The sequence below is a fragment of the Gigantopelta aegis genome, chromosome 10 (genome assembly GCF_016097555.1).
Source record: "Gigantopelta aegis isolate Gae_Host chromosome 10, Gae_host_genome, whole genome shotgun sequence".
Taxonomy (NCBI): Eukaryota; Metazoa; Mollusca; class Gastropoda; order Neomphalida; family Peltospiridae; genus Gigantopelta; species Gigantopelta aegis.
The window spans coordinates 34,257,273-34,279,303 of record NC_054708.1 but is presented as its reverse complement, the minus strand read 5'-3'; the positions used below and the strand labels follow the sequence as shown (position 1 = coordinate 34,279,303).

Here is a 22,031-nt window from a genome sequence, read left to right as displayed (position 1 = left end):
GCAATGGGTCCACTAAGAGGGATATATCCTAGAACCCACCAAAATGTAAAGCAACTGCTATACCACTGAGCTGCACCTGATATGCGACATCACAGGGAGAAAAATAAACTAAAGTTAAAGTTTGTTTTGTTTGATGACACCACTAGAGCACATAGATTTATTAATCATCGGCTATTGAATGTCAAACATTTGGTAATTTAAATACTGAAATACACTTTCAGGCCTCAAATTTGGCAAATTAGAGGGCAAGACCATTTATCCGTGACCGATGGAGATTTCTTGAGGGCATTACACCCAGAAGGCAGGGCAACAAGGCAAACTTAAACAAGTGTCTTAACATGCCACAACCACACCCTTTCAAAATTAATGGAAAAAAACAAGAAAAAAAGTTTGTTTTGTGTAACGACACCACTAGAGCACATTGATTTGTTAATTGACTATTGGATGTCAAACATCTGGCAATTTTGATATAGTCTTAGAGAGGAAACCTGCTACATTTTTCCATTAATAGCAAGAGATCTTTTATATGCCATCCCACTCAGGACAGCACATGCCATGGCCTTTGATATACCAGTTGTGGTGCACTGGCTGGAACGAGAAATAGCCCGATGGGTCCACTGAAGGGGATTGATTTCAGACCAACCGTGCATCAGGCGGTCACATTACCACAGAGCTGTCCCTCAAAATTAACGATTTCATGTTTTCGTATTCAAGTCGCATTCAAGTATGATGACCAAATACTAGAATTCAAAATAAAACATACACAGTTTGGTCATCACTCATGAGACTTAATTTTCAGGGCATTGGAGCATATGGCTAGAGTACGGAGTTCCACCATACATTGTCAGTTGTTTTAAAGCTCGGTCACCAAAACCAAGTGTTCAAAACCAGTTTAAACTGCACACACACCAAAAGACCTTGATGAATTTTATTAGTATCCTAATTCTATTTGCCATTGTCAAACAAACCATGAATCACTGAACATGCTAATTTTGTAATCAGTTAAGTAAATTATTAGGAAGCATAGTCACCAAATTTAACTGTTATGTTTGGTTTAAAACAATTTATACCATCTGCAATTCTTCTTTGAACGCTCAGACAACGTTGCACAATTCAGTAAAGGTATTTTAAAAATTGTTTATCAAGGCAAACACTGACCTGTCTAAAGCCATCTAATTACTGTTATTACAATATATAATAACATTTTAATAACGAAAGACATCAATGTAATGAAACACATTTATTTCATCCAGTTACAAGTGACAATATAATCACAGATGAAATTGATACAAGTGCACACGAAAGAGACCAAACAAATATGAAAGGTATCTGAATGTCATAATGGATTTGTTTATACACCATAAATATTTTATTTTAAAGTATCTTGGTTATCACTAAACATCCAGTGTGCTTGCATCTCTAAGTATTACAGCATTTATTAATCTTGAAAGCAAAGCAAAGACAATGGAACACACAATTGTTTGCTTTTGGAATACCCATGCTTCACACCACACAAAGCAAACCAAACAAAACATATTGCTGAAAAATGTATGCCATTCACTGTTAAAAATTAAATAATTGATACAAATTGGAAAACTAATCAAAAGTACATGATTTAGTTGTATCAAGAACACACTTCACCAACCAATAAAAAATATTTCAATACTTGTTAATGTAGCAACAGTGTCGGTTTCTGCACAGCAGATCATCATCTTTGTACAATGGAGGAAATAATAAAAATGCATGAATGTATATAATTATATATTGCATTACCACTAACTTAAAAATAAATGCATTAAGTCAAGCACATACACCCCCCCCCCCCCCCCACTGTTTCAAACAGAGAGAATACCATTTATCTTACAAGCAGCCAATTGTATGTTTTTTTAATAGAATTGTGATTCCTACACTTTGCCCACATCAGTATAAATATTAGTGATCATGATTGCACTACTTTTAGTAGCCAATATGGCTTAGTGTATAAACACTGTACTAGTATTCACCTAGATTGCGAAAGGCACATTTTAAACTAGGGCTATTTGCTGTGTAACATATTTTAATAATTTTCTATCTAAGTCTACCGTAGACAATACTAAAAAGAGAAGTTGTGGTTAATTTAAATATCTTCGAAATTAGATTTACATTTTAAAAACTCTGTACCAGTGACAGTACTCGTAAATAACTTTACTGGTAGCACCGTTTTCTATCATATCACATTGCTCAACTTTAGACTAGTGAGCGTCTACAAGCACTCTTCCTCCTGAACATGACCCAGTTTGTCCCACTAAGTCAATCATAAAACCAAGGCAAGAGATATGTTATGAACTGTAGAATTGGCAATGTGCAAGTTAATTGAAAACCATAACACATGTGTGTGTGTGTAAATACATATACATATATATATATATATATATATTAGACAAGGTGGAGCAGGGGCTCTATCCCCCCCCCCCCCACACACACACACACCAATAATTCTGAATAAAAAATATTATTGGCAGTAAATCTTAAGGCAGAGATGAATTTAACTTGTAGAATGCAGAAAATTACATTTCAGGACATCTAGTTTTCTAAATTATATAGGGGAGCATATGCCCGAAACCCCTAGAAACTTTGCTTTGCGCCTTTGATCTCATCTCAGGCAGCCTCCACCTCCCTCAATGTCTACTCCACCTCCCTCAATGTCTACTTTCTTCTGCTATGCCTGTATATACCCATACCCAGCACTATACCCATACCCAGTAGCACAAAAAAACAACAACAAAAAAACAAAAACAATTAGCTTAAGTAACCTGAGGGCAACAGTGACCTAACCTATGATGTAATAAAGATATGCTTTTGATATATTTTTTTATGATGAACCTGTTGCATACAACTGAACATATTCATTAAATAGTTCATGGACAGTGATGACAGGAAAGCATGTCACAGTAACCTATATCCATACCAGCCAATAGTTTAAGGCTTTTTGGGTGTGTGAATAATTCAAATTTAGCTCAGGCCTATAGGAACGATATCTGAATTGGGAAGGTACAAGCCAGATTTTATACGCCCATCCACGATGGGTCGTATTATGGTATGGCGTTGTCCATCCGTATATCCGTTAACTTTTTCTTGTCTGGACCATATCATGCATACAGATACACAAAGGACCATCAAACCTCACATGTAAGAACAACTTGGAATGGTGGTGTGTCACATACTATTACAAGGTCACTGTGACCTACTTTTCACGGTCTACTGCACATAACAGTAAATCCTTGTCTAGATCACATCTTGCATACAGATGCATACAAGTACCATCAAACCACATGTAGGAACAACTTGGGATGGTTGGTGGTCCAAAACAAACTGTTCATCCATCCCACTGCACACATTTCACATAATTAGAATTGAATCATACCCGTAACATATTCATTAATATAGATATGGTTTTCCATCAAACTCCTGATGGGCGTATCATGTACCACACACTGGTAAACTCCATACATATCTGTTCAAAATTGGAAGGGGTTTGTGGGTGGGCCTGTGTTGTGTCTTGACATAAACTTAAACCCGTTTTGGAAATTATAAAAATGCTTTTTTTTTTTAATGTGCAATTTGTAAAAACATTGGTCAATATACATATACGTTTGAGGTATGGTTTTGAGAGGCTTCCCTCTATAATATGACATACTACTACTATGGGTTTCATACAAGGTAACACTTGGCCATCAACAAAATAACATTTAAAGATATTTTCCATGACCTTTTTGATAATTTTCAAACATTTTTCTATCATTATAAATGTCATTTAAATATTTTGAAACGAAATACTGATTTCTCTTTATCATCAATCGATTTTCATTTCATTAACTTTCCATGACCCAAATCATATTATGCGACTTTCGAAGATTTCTATGACCTGTATGAACTCTGTACTAGCTTGATGATCCTGCAGCAAGCAATACAGAAGATACTCCATGAAAAAGATTTCAACAATGAGAAACTAGGTTATCATGACTTTAATTTCGGTATATGATCAAATCAATTTGAAGGTCCTGCCTCAAACATATGGAAGAAATTCACTGGAAATTCTTTTTTTCCTGTGAAAGTGTGCCATAACATATCATGATCTGTATTTTGAAATACAGGTGTATAAAGTGCAAAATGTTTTATTATAATGCAATAATAATGATTATAAGCATGTTTTCCGTAGGTTAATTTTGGTGTTAAATTGGACAATTTACGTATGTTGTCACAGATTGTCCAGGATTTAACACAACTATACTGGTAGTCTAAATCAACAACAAAAATATTGCTGTGCATGCATGACAGGCAAAAAATTAAATAAAAGTAAAATAAAAATTCCAACATGGCACCGAACATACATAATGTAGTTCTTCATGTGGCTCCTCTTTAAGACTTGACCACTTACTTAGGACAAGTAGTTTGGTGACTAGAGCAAGTCGACTGTTCTTGCAACTTGTCTGACCAGACAAGTCAACTGAAGATCAGTTAAATATTACCAGACTTTCAACAGAAACATTCAGGTGGACATTGGGAGAAAAGGACACTGGTGTGATATATGAAACACAAGTGAAATGCCCACTACTGTCATGTACACATATACAAAGCATAATTTAATATTGAATAATGGAAACCAGATGCATTAATACAATGTCTGTATTTCTGCCAGATAATGTTTTTTGGGGTATGACGCTATGGAATTGGATGCAACCACAGTCAACAGGGGTTATGGGGGTTAGCGTTGAGAAAATCATACAGTAATTAATTTTGTCAAAAAAGAAATCTGCAAAACAATTTGGGTATGGCGTTATACCTGTTTTACCGTCTGGCAGAAACCCAGAATGCATCCATTTGTCACTGGGTTCATTTGTACTTCCAATTCAATACAGAATAGCATCAAACTGCACTATTTATTTAGTATAGCATTTGCTTTCATGCTTAAAATAAACTATGGTTCAAGTAAACTGTTGTTTACATACATCTCAGCTATCGGGACTGTCTGCCCAGAAAATGGATTAATGAGAGGTAAATTGCTTTTGTGACCTTGCACTTCAAGGAACATTTTATTCAGTATTGCGTCACGATTCAGTAAGCAAATTTCAGAGAAAGCTACACAATTTTAAAACATTAAACAGTAAATGCTAATCAATTTTTAATTTGAATAGAAATGTCCCGAATCAAAATTTTGAAGAAAAAAAAGTTTCTTGCACTTCCCATCCATGCTGTAAATTTTCTCTGGGTTGGAGCGGGTGCTGTGAGGTAAACTCAATAATCCACTGACAATATGAACTTTCATGACCATGATACATCAGCTATGAAAATGACAGTGGACACAAAACAGAAGAAAAAGTCCGGGGTTACTTTGAGCTCAGCCTTTTTTTTTTTTTTTTTTTTATCAAAGAACAAGATAGGATCATTTTAAGGGTCGTGCTAATATTGGGAATTTCAGAAAAATCTGGAACATTTTCATCTTGGTAAAGTTTGTTTTGTTTAACACCATAAGAACACATTACTTAATCATCGGCTATTGAATGTCAAACATTTAATAATTTTTAGAGGAATCTTCAGAGAAAACTACACTACATTTTTCCATTTGCAAGGGATCTATTATATGCATTTTCCCCATACAGGACAGCACATACCACATCTTTCTATACACATGTTGTGGGGTACTGGTTGGTACCTTATAGACAGGCAATGGGTTCGAGGGGATTTGATCCTTCAACCCATGCACCTTGGGAAAGCACTCTATCGACCCAGCTAGATCCCGATGCAATTATTTCACATTAGTTACAGACTTCTGTTTCAATCGAGTGTTGCAGTCCGTGTACTGTGATACACGGTACTAGCAATTTACTGCAATAGATCACGATTTGTTCTTAAAAGATCAATGTCAGTTTTAAAATCTTGAATCTATATTTAAATAAATAAATAAATAAATAAAGAATCCTTATTCATTTACAAAAGATTCTCAGATTTCCAGTCATAATTAAAACCATAAGTAAAATTGAAGAGGTGCTACAATTTTCATTGTATCAACACAAATGTTTATATCCAAAGAGTGTGCAATCTAATAATCTTACCACGAGTGAAGAGTTTTGTTCCAGCTCTGTACATTAGATACATTAGTAGACAAGTCACTAATATCTGGACATTATGAAACTGTAATTTTGGTGCTTCAGACATTATATTTGAAAATGTAAAAAGGCTCTTATAAAAGCAACTGTCCCAGATATTCAAATTACGTTTGTATGTAATTATTTTAATGTATCAACTACTGTCAGTATCAGTCTGTTTTTCTTCATACCATGCCATATATATATTATGAGCATTTAAAGAACATTTTGTTAACTTATAGTCAGTAACAGTATTCACCAAGTGACATTTTATCGGTACAGAACTGAGTTCCATGAATTGCTGTTCCAGTGTAAGATCCAAGTGAAACAAAACTGTGTCTCAGGACATCTGACTAGGTGATGCAAGGATTGGCCGCGTTTTACTCTTTGCTTTAGCCGCTGCTACTTCGGCCGCTTTGCGAGCAGCCTCTTTCAGTTTGTCCGTTCTGTGTAATGTCTGTTCGGGGATGGTTTCAGGAACATAGAGTTTTTCTAAAATGTATTCGTAGCCCTTTGAGGCCTTTACTGAGTTTTTCTTGATCCTGTCCATGCCAAAAGCCTGAATGGCTCTTCCGAAACCATAAATGGAGGACGACACCCAGGTTGATCTCTCACATACTGTCCATTTTGTGTTTTCTGGGTCCACTTTGTACACACATCTTTCTTCCACCGTCTGAAAAGTATCAAAATAATTACATGTGTATTTTAATCACAGAACTTTTTTTCTCTCCACACTTGATTGAATACATGAACTGTAAACTCTAAAAACTGGCTGATATGTGAAAGGAAAATCCTGCAGGCCTAAATCATCCTTTACTTCATCTAGACAGGAAATATAATGCCAAAACAATTATTAAGTTGGTCTCTGGTAAGACCAATGTTCCAGGACTGATGTGCCAATGTTTTATTTTGCAAAAATTTTTAATCTGAAAGCATAAATGGTCCAAAACTTATTTATTTATTTATTTTATATCCTCATCTGCCATGGCCATGGTGCCCCCTCATTTGCTTTGGTACCCCTAAATGCTTTCCTTCACAGTTTCCATATAGCCAAGCAACTTCTGTGACCTCGACCTCAAAAGTTACAAAAAAAAACCCAAGTCCTACTACTCATTCAGAACAGAATTTGTTTTTAGAGAGATGGTGTATCACAATATTATTATTATTAAAATTAAAACGTTGACATGCAAAGATCAAAATCAATGTGCGCACTGACCAGAGATCATCAATATATTTAAATTGACCTAAAGAACACAAAAAAGAAGAGACTACATTGCTAACAGACAAACTTACCATGACTCTCTGCATGCCTATATTCCTTGTGTAAGTGGTAATAGTCTTGTTGCATGGATCCACAATGGACTCTTCTAAAACACAGACATGTCGTGGGCCTGGCACAAACCGCTCTCCCCATCTTGGCAGAGGGTTTGTCTTCGTTATTAATCTCGTACTGTATAACAAACCACTGGAAATCTCCCGGTTTACAACATCTTCACTAAGAACATGCTTACTAAAATATAAAAAGTTTAAAACTTTACACAGTTTGAAAATAAACAATATTCTTGGAAACATGTTCCCTCACGACAATATAAAGAAGAAAAAAGTTTATGTACATGTATATACCTTGTGGTGAATGGTTCAATTAAAAACTTTTTATCATTTTCCCTTGTCATGACTTCTTATAATCTTAATCTGACCCATTACCAAGTGCACCCTCCACTGCCATACCCATGGACTTTGTAGGTGGAGGCAGGCTGATTTTTGCCTGAATTAAACAAAGATGCCCGAATCTGGATAATAACACTTACCGTATATCTTCGCCTATAAGTCGAATTTTTTTCACCCAAAAATTATTTTATAACTTGGGGGGTCGACTTATAAGAGGGTAAAAAAATTTCACCAAAAAATATTAGTTTTGGGGATTATTTTACAAGTTTAATTGTTGAAGTATGCCATGTATTTATACTCAAATATGTTAATTTGACACATTTATTTTTTATAACCTATTTTTTTTGGCATTAGAACGGTTTTGGTTATGCGAAAAGGCGTATGATCTCACTCACATGCCAAGACAACAGTCCACTTAGTTAAATTAACAGTCATAACTAATAGTAAAAATGTAAACAATACTAACTACCTGTTGCCCGAGTTTATTTTGAAATCTGGTCACTGGCATTAATGGTTGTTCAAACAATGTTTTGGCGGTGATTACTTCATGAATATTACTAAGCTTTCCCTTAAAATAGACTGATCTCTGCAGTTCACTTATCTAGAGCAATAGGGACACAAATCATTTGGTACAAAAACCAGTGTACTTTCCAGAGTTATCCTCCTTACATGTATTAATATGGCGGCAAACGTGATACTTTCAGTTTTATCGTAGTGATCTGTTGTCAGTGTTTATAAATAAAGTCGTTGTCTGTGCACAAAACCATCTGTACAGTACTATACAGTAACAGTAAAACAGCTTTCACTCTCTACTAAGGGAATATTTCGTTTTGATGCTATGTAATAATGATAGTTTGATTGGAATAGTCTGATCATATTGCGATGTACAAAACGTGAAAACCGAAGTTTGTAAAAAAAAAAAAATTTGTTCAAATATTATTGTTCTCATGTGCTGAAAATAAGAAATATTTCAATATTTATAAGTAGTTTTTCATGGGTCGACTTATAAACGGGTCAATAAAAAAATACGTTTTCAGGGCTTGAAATTAGGGACTCGACTTATAGCCGAGATCGACTTACAGGCGAAGATATACGGTATTCATATTAGCATGACTACCAAATATTTTATTGAATATATATGATTGCATATGAATCGGTACACACTTTTACATGGACTAACTAACGTTGGGGAGTAGAATCTTGTAAGTAAGCATGTTGCTTGTACATAGCAGCCTACCCTCGTACAACATCAGCACAAATTAATTATAATAACTGAAGACTGATTGGTTGGGTCTCAGCAATGTGATGACTGACTGAAATCCACAATCGACCATCGTGGAAAATGTTAACTGTACTACAGACCAGAATAGGTGGCGGTGGTGATGTACGAATGTTTGTTTTGTATAATCACACCACTAGAGTACCTTGATTTATTAATCATAGGCTACTGGATGCCAAACATTCAGTAATTCTAACATAGCCTTAGGAAACCCACTAGATTTTTCCATTAGTAGCAAGGGATCTTTTATATGCACTATCCCACAGACAGGATAGCACATACCATGGCCTTTGATATACCTGTTGTGGTGCACTGGCTGGAACGGGAAATAACCCAATGGGCCCAATGATGAGGATTGACCCTAGACAGACCACACATCAAATGAGCGCTTTACTACTGTGCTACGTCCTGCCCCTCATACAGTACTGTTTCCATGGCTGTTAGGTGTCTACATGTGATCATTACTAAGTAGTCGTAATATTAATCCATCCAATATTCTCAGACAGAGGGTGGGGATAGGAGCTGGGAGTGGCATATAGCAGTGATGTAGGAAATCTTTACTACTGTGCTACGTCCTGCCCCTCATACAGTACTGTTTCCATGGCTGTTAGGTGTGTCTACATGTGTTCATTACCAAGTAGTCTTAATATTAATCCATCCAATATTCTCAGACAGAGGGTGCATGGGGATAGGAGGTGTGAGTGGCATATAGCAGTGATGTAGGAAATCTTTACTACTGTGCTACGTCCTGCCCCTCATACAGTACTGTTTCCATGGCTGTTAGGTGTCTACATGTGATCACTACTAAGTAGTCTTAATATTAATCCATCCAATATTCTCAGACAGAGGGTGGGGATAGGAGGTGTGAGTGGCATATAGCAGTGATGTAGGAAATCTTTACAAATAATCTAATATTTTCAGACAGAGTATGTGTGTATGTGTGAAATGTTGTATACTGGTAGGTATGTATGTATGTATGTATGTATATAATATATATATATATATATATATATATATATATATATATATATATATATATATATATATATATATATATACACACATACACACACACACACACACACACACACACACACACACACACACACACACACACACACACACACACATACATACCAGTATACAAAATACACACATACTCTCTGAATTTTTTTTTTATATATATTGTAAAGTCCCGTTTTATTTTATTATACATTAATAACCAACTTATGCAAATGTGTACAATGAACTACTGCTATAACAAACTATCATGGTCACTTTAGGTTCATTATCAAGAGTACTTTACTGTGTGTGTATATGTCTGTCTGTATACTAATTACTATATAGTGGTAAAAATAGTGCTATGTACCTGTAAGGATTTGGATATCTCTGCCAAAAGGCAGAAGCTACTTGATCCCAGGAAAACTTGAAAACAGAACTAATGGTGAAGAACTTCATCTTAAAATGGATGAACCACTGAAAAAGATGTTATAAAAGCATTTTCAATACCAAATTTTACAGAATAATCTTTTAATAAATAAAAACATACCTATATATCTATATTATCTACTCAATATGAAAATGCACTCATTTTTTAATTTCGGAGTAAAAATACAGGTAATCTAATAAACTGTAGTATATGGCCCATATAATTGTTTTTTAATTCTGTGAATCTGTGCCAGTTAAAAGCTGATGGCAGATATATAGACAATCACTGGTTTCTGTTTTAAGATATTGGCTTTATCCTGCGAACGTTAGAATGGCAAACAAGTTGTAGATTTAAATTTGAAACTCGCAGAACTATGTTTACAATGTTTTGTGAATTTATTGCTATTGGCTCCTGATTGGATTAAAAACTATGTTTACAATGTTTTGTGAATTTATTGCTATTGGCTCCTGATTGGATTAAAAACTAGAGGAGACTTTGTTGTCTCATATCCAGTGAAAAAGACCTTGTGTCACGATAGGACTGATTGGATGGATGGATCTCTGATTCTGATATTCGAGCTTCCCGGTTGCAGAACACGCATCTCAAGATACTTCATAGTTGGAAGGAAGCAACACCACCATCTCATAAAGACTTGAATGAGAACATTAAGTCAGAAAGTCCAGCAATCAAACATTATTTGTGTTGAGGAAACAAAACAGTGTCCAAACAAATCCACAAAATGTGGCTCAAAAGGAAATTTAAAAACACTGATAATGTTGCAGGCTCACTGGCACCACAGCAGCAGAATAAGGGTTAGGATGACCAATGTGTTTTTTTGGGGCCACAGGAACACCCCCCACCCCGCTACAACACTGATCCTAGCTGGTACACCCTCTTGTTGGTCACCATTACTTCTTGAAGTTTAGAACAGCTGACCTCTGTGTAATATTGTATACAGCTTGAAGAATTAATGTCTGTAGTGAAAGCCTTGCCATAGAAGTTTATCAGATGATACTTTTTTTTCTCAAGTAGTAGCCTTAAAAATCAGATGACGAACCACTCTTACGAAAGGGTTATTTTTACAAGCACATATGTGCCTGAATGCAGTTATAAAACACACACTCTAGGAGTCTCAATAATGTTCTGGTTAAATACATAGGTGCTGACAGGTTTCTTCCTGTAGAGTGTGTATTAGTGATTAATATGTCAAATATTTGTTATCAGACAAATCAGTGAACTCGGAAATGATCCATTAACCCATGCAATTGCCTGCAGCAATCGACAATGCCGTGGAGATATGGTTAAGAACCACACAGATATTGTGAGAGGAAACCCGCTGTCACCACTTCATGGACTACTCTTTTCGATTAGCATCAAGGGATTTTTTATATGCACCATCCCACAGACAGGATAGTACACACCACAGCCTTTGTTACACCAGTTGTAGCACTGGCTGTAATCTATTAAAGTGATACCCAGGTAAAAATGTCAACTTTGACATTATACTCAATGTGTAAAAAAACACAAAAATATCCTAACTATTCTACAACTTTTCGTTTCACCAATTAAACCACTGTTTGCACACCTTTGACAGCACTAAATGTGTATATAATTGTCTCAAGAACACAGCATGGGTGATGTAATTTTGTTTTTTAATGCCACTAACTTATTTTTTAAAAATCAAAGACAGGCTATCTAATAAGCCATACAACCAACAATGAAGCATTCTCTAATTATTCCAAATTTTGTAATTATGAAGAAACTCGATTTCCAAAAACCTAACACATACATCTGTTATCTCTCTTGCTCTGTCCTCCTGTTACTCTCCACCCCCCCCCCACCCCCCACTGTCTCTCTGTCCCACTTCTCTCTATCTCTCATATAACACACACACACACACACACACACAGTTGACATTTTTATAGAGATACAACATTAATGATACACATTTTGTCCTCTTACATATTGACCATTGACCTGTATATCACTTTTTCCATGGCCAACTGATGCTCTTTACTCTGTACAATTAAGCATGCTGTGATAATGTGTGTAACAAATGAGGAGTTACTGATTACTACATGTAGCACATGATGATGGTGGTAATGTTCATTTGTAATGCACAAATGAGTTTTATTACATTCCACATGTTGTATGATATATGCTTATGCGACAAAAAAATTCGTTTTCTTATGTTGAACCCTTTTTTGGAGTGGATGGGTATTATAATGACCAATTAGTCAATTATACTGATTATATTAATGGTATTGAAGGTATTTTATTTGAAAATAATGAATACATTCCTACAATTTTGAGTGTGCCAAACTTTTGGGTTTTTTTTTTTTTTTTTTTTGCAAAACGGAGTTACCTACCCTGATTACAAATTTTAGTTTTGGGGGGTCAGGGCCAATTGAATTTTTTTTATTTTTTTATTTTTAAATTGTTTTAAAGGTATTTCTTCAATAAATGACTATAACAAACAATCAATATCTATCAATCTTGTCATATTTAAAAAGTGTCCGCGGTCCCTACTGGTAGCCCAAGGCTAATGGACCACTTTTAATTTGTTTTTAATGCTCTAAAATCTACTAAAGGCCAACAATGAGTGTTAACATAATAAATAAAGTGCCAATCTTTTATATTCATTAACTATGTCTCCAGCTACATTTCCGAAACGGAAGTCAAAAATGTTAGTGCACGTGATATCAACTTTTGCATAACTACACACTACGAATTAAGATGAACAATGGCAATGAATAAGGAATACACATTAGTCCAACATGGTCTTACCCATTAAAACAAAAATGTAATGCAAATTAAACCAATAACACGAAATAATCCTAAACACATTCCAGAAAAATAAGTCCGTAAAAATAGACAGAGTTGCGTCAGCAAAAATATATAAATTTGAGTTAGCTCCCTTATTAAGTTAGTAGTCTCGGTCAACCAGACAGCTAGTTTCACTTTCGAGACGATTCGGCCCCTCTACACAATCGGCCCCAGAAGTTTCAGCCCCAGTGTATATATTTATTACCCACATGGTTTACAATATATACTGTATTTTCTCACGCTATCTTTTTGGCATGGGTCATAACAATATATTTGTTTCGTGTCTTTTTATTTGAAAATAAAACAAAAAACTTTTGTTCTATATATAAAATGTATCATTGGTGAAACAGTTTCGGTGAACATAAGCATTCGGTTCTAAAGCTTATCAATATTTATAACATACAGTTGTTATCTAAATAGCTACCTTTTTATTAGTATTTCTATGCTTCAAATGAGCTTTAAAATGGTCGCTATGTAGCAAACTTTACCGCACGTGCGTCAAAAACTGTAGCATGCATCAACAGTAAATATTGTTAACTACGTAACCTGTTTCGGTTGAGTAAAACGTTCAGTGGTTCAATATTTTATCAAAACATGTATGTTGTTTAACAAAACATGTACTAATAATAATTTATAAAAATTATTTTAAATATTTTAAGGCAAATTACAAAATGACGTCCTCGAGAAACAATGTTAACAGACAATATTTCTGGAAAACGAATATAACAATTCTGATGTCTTGCAATCGTGTTATAATTCGAGCAAATGCATGGTTATAACGGTAAAATTGTTTTGTTGAAAAATATAAGCTGCATTCTGAGTTTTAATAAATATATATAGGGAATAATACACGAGTGATCATAAGATACCATTTATCTCACGAGTTGTTTTAAAATATATCTAACGCGAGAAAGCGAGTTTGATACGTTTTTAAACAACGAGTTGTGAGATAAATAGTATCTAACGGACACGAATGTATTATTCTATTTCTTACATATCCAGGTTTTAAACCAATTTTAACATCTTTTTCGACTAAAAGTTATTTACAACCCTTTGCACTTGTGGCTGACTTACGCATCACAGACACTTATGATTGTCAGGTTAACTATACGTCACAGTCTAATCGATTTCCACCGTGCTTTTTTTTATTATTGGACGCATGACATTGGTGACCTGGTCATCACCTAGGAGCAGCCAGTCGTATGTCTTGAAATTGTTAACACACATATGTGTAAACAACCCATGTGTTACCAAAAATAACGCACGATGTTCTCTCCAACGGGTGTGTAAGAAAAACAGATATCCAGAAAGATATTTATCTTAAAACATATAAAGACCATATATTTTTGGCAAGTATCTGTAAAAAGAGTTTTGTCAGCATACACCGTAACAATCATGTGACTTCAATAACTAGATAGCAGTACAGTTGAGAACAGACAAAAATAGTTTTTAAAATTAAGTTTTCTTTCAAATAACAGTCTTTGAAAATCGTAGAAAAGATATTAAGAAATGTGCAGTGTTTATGAGTGGGTCAAGTTCAGTCTTGCTTTCTTTGTTCGTTTTAACTTTATTTTTACGAACATGTCTGTGAATGTGACAAACATTTGTTACTTTCCCCATACAAAAGTCAACGACGTCAGGAATTTTGAAATGACATTGTAGTACTGTTGCACACACTGTTGAACGACGCAACCACCAAAACAGATCCCTCGCAGAAACAGATCAACGGTCGATACAACTTGAAATCATTTGTTGTGGGTTTATAAAAGCATTAGGCTACCAATTTCCATATAATTACCCTTTCTGACACCCAATAGCCGATATGTATTTTTGTGCTGGCGTGTCGTTAAACATTGATTGATTACTTTATTCATTCGTTCATTCATTTATACGATTGAGAAATTACTTATCTATCACAGTAGTACATTCATAACAGTAAGCAAACACAAACAAACAAACACGCAAGACGACATACATAAAACGTCTTGTAAGAAATTATCAGAATTATCGTCGACTGATTGGCATAATTTATAGCATACATGAGCGGAACCAGGATTATGTAAAAGGGGGTCACAATATTCTAAACAGGGAAATTTGAGTTTGTCGAATGCAATTTAATGTTGTAAATTGTGGATGATAGCCAAAACCCCCAAAAGTCATTTTAAGAAAGGACACTTCAAACAGGCGGCATACTTATATACATTATTTTGCAATTATGGTTTATATCAACATACACAAACATTATTGTCCATTTATTATGCAACCATGCTTCCTGTGACCTGATAACCCTTACATAATGATTGGAAGTGTTGTTATGTCACTGCCTGATAACACCACCGTTGATAGCATGACGATGTTTTTATAAATTTTTAGGTAGGTCATTTCCTAGTTTTTTTTTAAACATCTATTTACACCAATAATTGTTGAACTGCATAAATAAATATAAAAATTGACGCTTCCTGTAACATCAAATTACATCTTATTTTTAAAATTCTGCATTCTTCGCTCCCATTCCGAACGAGCCAGCGTTTTGAATTAAACATTTTGAAACAAAAAAGAAAGTAGCTTCGTACAAAGAATGTTTACATTGGAACAACGTCTGACGTCATAGTCACTAGCATCCAGTGATGTAGATCTTCTTCACGCTACATGTAGCCTAAACGTGCGTTTATTTTAACAGAAAAAGGTACACAAATGTAATGTTTGTGAAACAACAGACTTTGAAATATAATCAAAGTATTTTATTTAAAATTTGGTGACACATAACTTGTCTAGCTGACTATGCCATTCTCAAGATGCTTTCTGCCACCTGCTATTATCCAACTTCCGGTAGTAGTTTTTACACGAAAATACTGATAGTTTCTGTAACTTGAAAGTGGTTCCATGATAAAAAACAAAATCAAGTTACGACGTTTTGATATCGTGGTTATTTGGCTCAGCTGTTACACCGTTATCTAAACCTCGCCAAATAACCACGATATCAAAACGTAGTAGTACCTAACCTGATATATGTATATATATATATATATATATATATATATATATATATATATATATATATATATATCTTTGTATGTATGTATTTATATGTATATGTATATGTATATGTATATGTATATGTATATGTATATGTATGCATGTGTATATTTTGCATTAGGGGCAGAAACTTCCGGGGCCGAATAGCCTGGGGCCGTAATGGTTTGGGCCAAATATGCACCGGGACCCAAACGTCCTGTTATCAGTAAAAACATACATATAATTGATATGTCCTGACTGAAACCATGGAAACTGTACATCTTTGATGATTAATGGCGGGGATGGGGTGGGTGAGAATGAACTTTCTACAGCATTCTTATGATGACACTCCCACCCTAAAATTGTATCGATCGACCTTGGTAGCGAAGTGTCGAACTGAGGGTGGTGGGCGTTCGCATCTGAGCCTCTCGATACCGGCACTCACACAGATTTTTAAAGGCACTACACCGACTTCTCTAGCTATTACTAACCAAATGACTATAGCAACCAAATCACTGTCGTGGACAAACAGTCCAGATAGAAGACATTAGAATAACAACAAAACGATGTATCATGTATTGAAATTAAAGGGACTGTCTTGAGTTTGCAGCTATCGCAAGATGTTTGCGATAACAGAGCCTTGTTGGCGACTACTATGATAACAGAGCCTTGTTGGCGACTTCCATTTCATACTAAATACATTTTCTGGTTTAGATTACAAGTGTCTGTATATCGAATGCGTTTGCGATCGTATACTAATATTTGTAGCACTCAGTTTTTACTTTAATTCGTGATATATGTTTTTTCGTACGTACGAAATTATTGGGAGGTAAACTCCAGTTTGGGCTACTACAAGCATTATGACAACAACAAACACCTTGTAAATACAGACACTGGTATTCTAAATAAGAAAATATATTTAATTTGTATGTTACTTCATCAAAAAGGCTCTATTGGTCGGAGACATTTTACAATGGTTGTAAACTCAGGACTGTCCCTTTAATATTTTAAGCAAGAAACTAAGCTTCAACCAAAAGTAGAACAGATTCATATTAATATTACTAAGTCTTTTGCCATGTTCTAATAATATTTTTTTGCACAAACTAGTGGACTTGGATACCACTTCTTTGTTTTAAAATGGAGAAAGTTAAAGTTTGTTTTGTTTAACGAAACCACTAGAGCATCGACTATAATTTGATGCTAAACATTTGGTAATTTTTACATGCAGTCTTAGAGAAGAAACAAGCTCGATTTTTCCATCAGTAACAAGGGATCTGTTATATGCACCACCACCCCAGACGGGATATTACATACCACGACCTTTGATATACCAGACGATATCGGAGAATGGCGTGCGACCGTAAGAAAATGAATGTGGACGATATATTCTCAATAGTAAAAATAATTAAAATGTACTCGAGAGACTAACTTTGGGTCACAACTCGTCTGGCTAATATAATAAGTACTATTGATAATATTGCTCGTCACAACAACGATAAAAAAACCCTCAAAAGACTGAGTCGTCTTTATAACGCGAGTGTGTTTGTAGGGCACGTGTGCGTTTGTATACTACTCAAAACAAGTTAAAGGTCAGTAAATATATTTCTATGGAAGTACATTTCATCACCATACCATTATACTGAACACAACATAATTTTCAATGTCGTGACGTGTGTCTATTAAGCGAATGCAAACAACAACAACAACAACAACAACAACAATAACAATAACAACAACAACAACAACAACAACAACAACAACAAAAACATCTTTGAAATTAAAAAAGAACTTTGTGCAATATGTTTTTGTAAATTTTCATGTTGGAGCCAGAGAAGAGCCCTACGCCTATTTCATAATTCTATACTACTGAAAACAAGTTAAAGGTCAGTAGAATTCTGTTAAAAGATATTTTAGTCTTAACTGTAACAAAAATAATATTTGATGACAAAATTAAACAATGCTATCAAAACGAATTGAAAACAAAACATCTTACATAAAAGACAAAAGTGACACCACATACAAAGTTGGCAATATGTAGTAACCCATAATACGTTAGTGCTACTTATTTAGATTTACTACCCTAAAAAGATAAACGTTCTGCGATTACAAAACTAGCTCACATAATTTAAATATTGGAACTGGAAGATATAAAAATCCCAAAATTCTAAAAGAAACATTCTGCCCCCTTTGTCCAAACATGACTGAGACAGAAATTATGCACTTTTTACTACATTGTAACAAATATATATTTAAATTACTTAATCATTAAAACAACCATACACAAAAGGATTGCTATCCATGGATAACTTAAATTATGCTTAAACCCTTTAAATATACACGACTGTACTAACTTAAGTAAGTTTATAATTAAGCCGTAAAATAGTCCGACAAAATAGTATACATACGTAATTTGACAGTGGGCGGGACGTAACCCAGTGGTAAAGTGCTCGCTTCAGGCGCGGTCGGTCTAGGATCGACCCCCGTCAGTAGGCCCATTGGGCTATTTCTCGTTCCAGCCAGTGCACCACGACTGGTATATCAAAGGCCGTGATATGTGCTACCCTGTCTGTGGGATGGTGCATATAAAATGTCCTCACTATGACTGTCAAAATGATCATATGTTTAACATCCAATAGCCGATGATTAATAAATCAATGTGCTCTAGTGATGTCGTTAAACACAATTAAATTATTTTTTTGACATTTGTCATTTCAATTTTATATTCACTTTTAACATTAATGTTAATTAACTAGATGTGTCTTTGTGTATATATGCACTGTAATGTATTTATGTGTGGAACACGCGGTGAAATGATCGGAAACCCCAATAAACATATTCGTATTTGTATAATGTCATATTCGTACGAGACATTATAAGTTGTAGAAGCATCACGAGGGGTATATGGCTTTTTATGTACCCTCTGTGTGTTCTTTTACCCCGAGCCGAAGGCGAGGGGGTAAAAGAGTACACAGAGGGTACATAAAAAGCCATATACCCCGAGAGATGCTTCTACAACGAATTTATCTTGCCGACATGTTAAACCATAGGCCTATAGCCAAATAATCAAAATAACGCCAGACAATAATTGTTAACAATTTATTAACGGAGCCGTACCACGCGGACGCGAACGAAACCACTTGCCAGTGACGAAAAATAGTTCCATCGATAAACGAGTTTTTAACTTCAAATGTTTGTAATACAGTTTGTTTGTGAAACAGTTATTAATAAAAACAGAACAAAAAAACTACCTTTTTTTTTTTATCAGAAATGTATGTAGTGAAAAAAAAAAAATATTAATAATAAAAAAAAAAAAAAAAACTGTTGCTAATCGCGCATTAATACAATAACACGACGACCGTAATTAGGTGGCCCAGTTCAACATTGCAGCTTTTAAAAGTATTGAAATAGTGTATTTTATAGTAAAAATAAAATTAATTATGTGTACTTGATTGATTATCAATGTTATTTATAATCTAACTATTGCTTTAGCATTAACTGGGGTGGCTGGAAACTGTTGGAAATTACAGACGGGGTATAAGAGAATTTGGCTCCGCCCACAGGGGTATAAGGGATTTGTCCAACGGCAAACAACCAATGAGATTAAAGAATTTTACATGAAGGCGAGATAAAACGAATTTCAAACTCGCACCAAGCATGTTGAGAGAATTCGTTATGTGTGTTAATTTGATCAGGATCATCATTGTTATGGGTATATACGTCAAGGATTGTTTTTGTGGTTTAGCATTCGCTTATTAGGCACAGCAGTTCGGGGGTTGTATAACCCACTTTTTCTTCCATAGTAATCGGTAGTAATCTAGATTACTTCTATTTATAATCCTTGGTAGACCTGGGGTTGCGAACAGATTTGTAAACTTGCCTGTGGGAATATGCCTTAAATATTTGGAATCATAGAACTTACCATTGGTCTGTCATCTTGTGTAAACCTGAATTACATTTTGAAATTGTAGGGAGAGGCCTTGATATAGGCATTTTGTCTGTTGGCCAATCCCCATCCAGCATTATAATTGGGAATAAATATTGTTTAAACCAGAAGTTCGATGTTAGAACAGGGAAAATTCTGTTGCGCTCAGTATAATTGTATTATGGTGAAATTCACTTCATATAAAACATATTTACTGACCCGTAACCTGTTTTCAGTAGTAGTATAACCCCCCCCCAAAACCCCCCCCCCCCCAACAAAAAAAAAAAAAAAAAAACACACCCCAAAAACAACAACAACAACAACAAAACAAAAAACAACACCCGAAAAAACCGAAAACAACAACAACAACAACAAACGTACCAAACAAACAAAACAAAATAAATAAACAAAAAACCAAAAGAAAACAAAGGCTTACTCAATTGAAAATTCATTCACCCTCCAACGATCTCTGACGCAAACATTTGTTCTTTCATCAAGGGCCGCGGAATAAAGGGCCAGCGTGGGCCGTGCCTCCACATCTCCCTATTATTGAGCTCGGGGTAGGGTGGTGGAGGATGCCCCCGACCCCCCCCCCCCGTAATTGGGTACTATATGTCAATTTCTAAGGTCATCGGTCTGCCAGTGCCCCTCCACCACCACCACCACCACCACCACCACCACCACCACCACCACCACACGCACTTTTAAATACATTCTGTGGCAGAGAGAGAGAGAGAGAGAGAGAGAGAGAGAGAGAGAGAGAGAGAGAGAGAGAGAGAGAGAGAGAGAGAGAGAGAGAGAGTGGAGGAGACGGAAGAAGAGATAGAGAGAGAGCGAGAGAAAAAGAGAGAGAGAGAGAGAGAGAGAGAGAGAGAGAGAGAGAGAGAGAGAGAGAGAGAGGGGGGAGAAAGTCAGAGATAGATCGACAGACAGACAGACAGACAGACAGTCATAGAATTAAAACCTATTGCCATATCTAGGTTACTCCTAGTGATAGCGCACCAGGAGATCTTTTAAACGCACTTTCCCATAGTTCGGATCTTACACACCACGACCTTTGAAGTATCAACCGTGAGGCACTGAAAATACCCAAGTTCATCAAGGGCGATCGATCCTGGAACTCGGCACACCTCAGGTGATGCCCCTTAAAAAACAAATGATGTTCTTCTGGAGGTCCCAAGAGGGAATTCTATACTACTGGTTCCCACCCACGTCATCTTGTCAGCACTTAGACATCTTTGGGCGGTGAGTTATGTTTCCCAGTCCAATGGTGGGATGCCTGGTGTTCGTTTAAAACAGATTGTAGTGTTCGTGGAAACCAGCTCGTTCTGTGGAGTCAATAAGGAAGCGCACATCCTCTTCCGGTCAACTTGACGACGGTGGAAGTGCCCGTTTCGGTGTGTTATTCTGTGGCTGTTTTATATCAAACAAATAATGTAGCAGACCATTTGGTATACATACAAAAAGGTGATGGTGTTCGTATTCTGACACTAACATTATCGTAGACCTTTCTACGTATACGAATGTTTGTGTTTGTATTTCAGTATTTAACAGCTAATCATCTTACTTCTATCTAGAATTCAATTACAATTTGTTTTATTTCGTTTTGTTTAACGACACCACTAGTACATATTGATATCTTAAACATCGGCTATTGGATATCAAACATTTGCTAATTTTGACATAAAGTCTTAGAGAGAAAATCCATTACCTTTTCCCACTAGTAGCAAGTGATCTTTTGATACGCACGATCCCATAGACAGGATA

The 22,031-nt window shown here is 35.4% G+C and overlaps 1 protein-coding gene across 1 annotated transcript; it reads right to left on the bottom strand.

Annotated features, from left to right (window-relative positions):
- Nucleotides 1-3,989: 3,989 nt before the first annotated feature.
- On the bottom strand, nucleotides 3,990-13,396 carry LOC121384194 (PRELI domain-containing protein 1, mitochondrial-like). The gene is made up of 4 exons (XM_041514468.1): nucleotides 13,289-13,396; nucleotides 10,442-10,548; nucleotides 7,419-7,635; nucleotides 3,990-6,798 (listed from the first exon to the last, which is right to left on the bottom strand). Exons 2-4 carry the CDS (start codon nucleotides 10,528-10,530, stop codon nucleotides 6,466-6,468), a joined length of 639 nt encoding a protein of 212 aa, XP_041370402.1. The 5' UTR covers nucleotides 10,531-10,548; nucleotides 13,289-13,396; the 3' UTR covers nucleotides 3,990-6,465.
- Between the last annotated feature and the right edge of the window lie 8,635 nt (nucleotides 13,397-22,031).

Bases quoted from the DNA above. Each gene is read 5' to 3' on its own strand.
- LOC121384194 (XM_041514468.1), bottom strand. From the start codon at position 10,530: ATGAAGTTCTTCACCATTAGTTCTGTTTTCAAGTTTTCCTGGGATCAA. The intron at 7,636-10,441 runs GTACATAGCACT...TTTATATTTTAG, and splicing joins AGATATCCAAATCCTTACAG to TAAGCATGTTCTTAGTGAAG. The intron at 6,799-7,418 runs GTAAGTTTGTCT...GATACTTTTCAG, and splicing joins TAGGCATGCAGAGAGTCATG to ACGGTGGAAGAAAGATGTGT.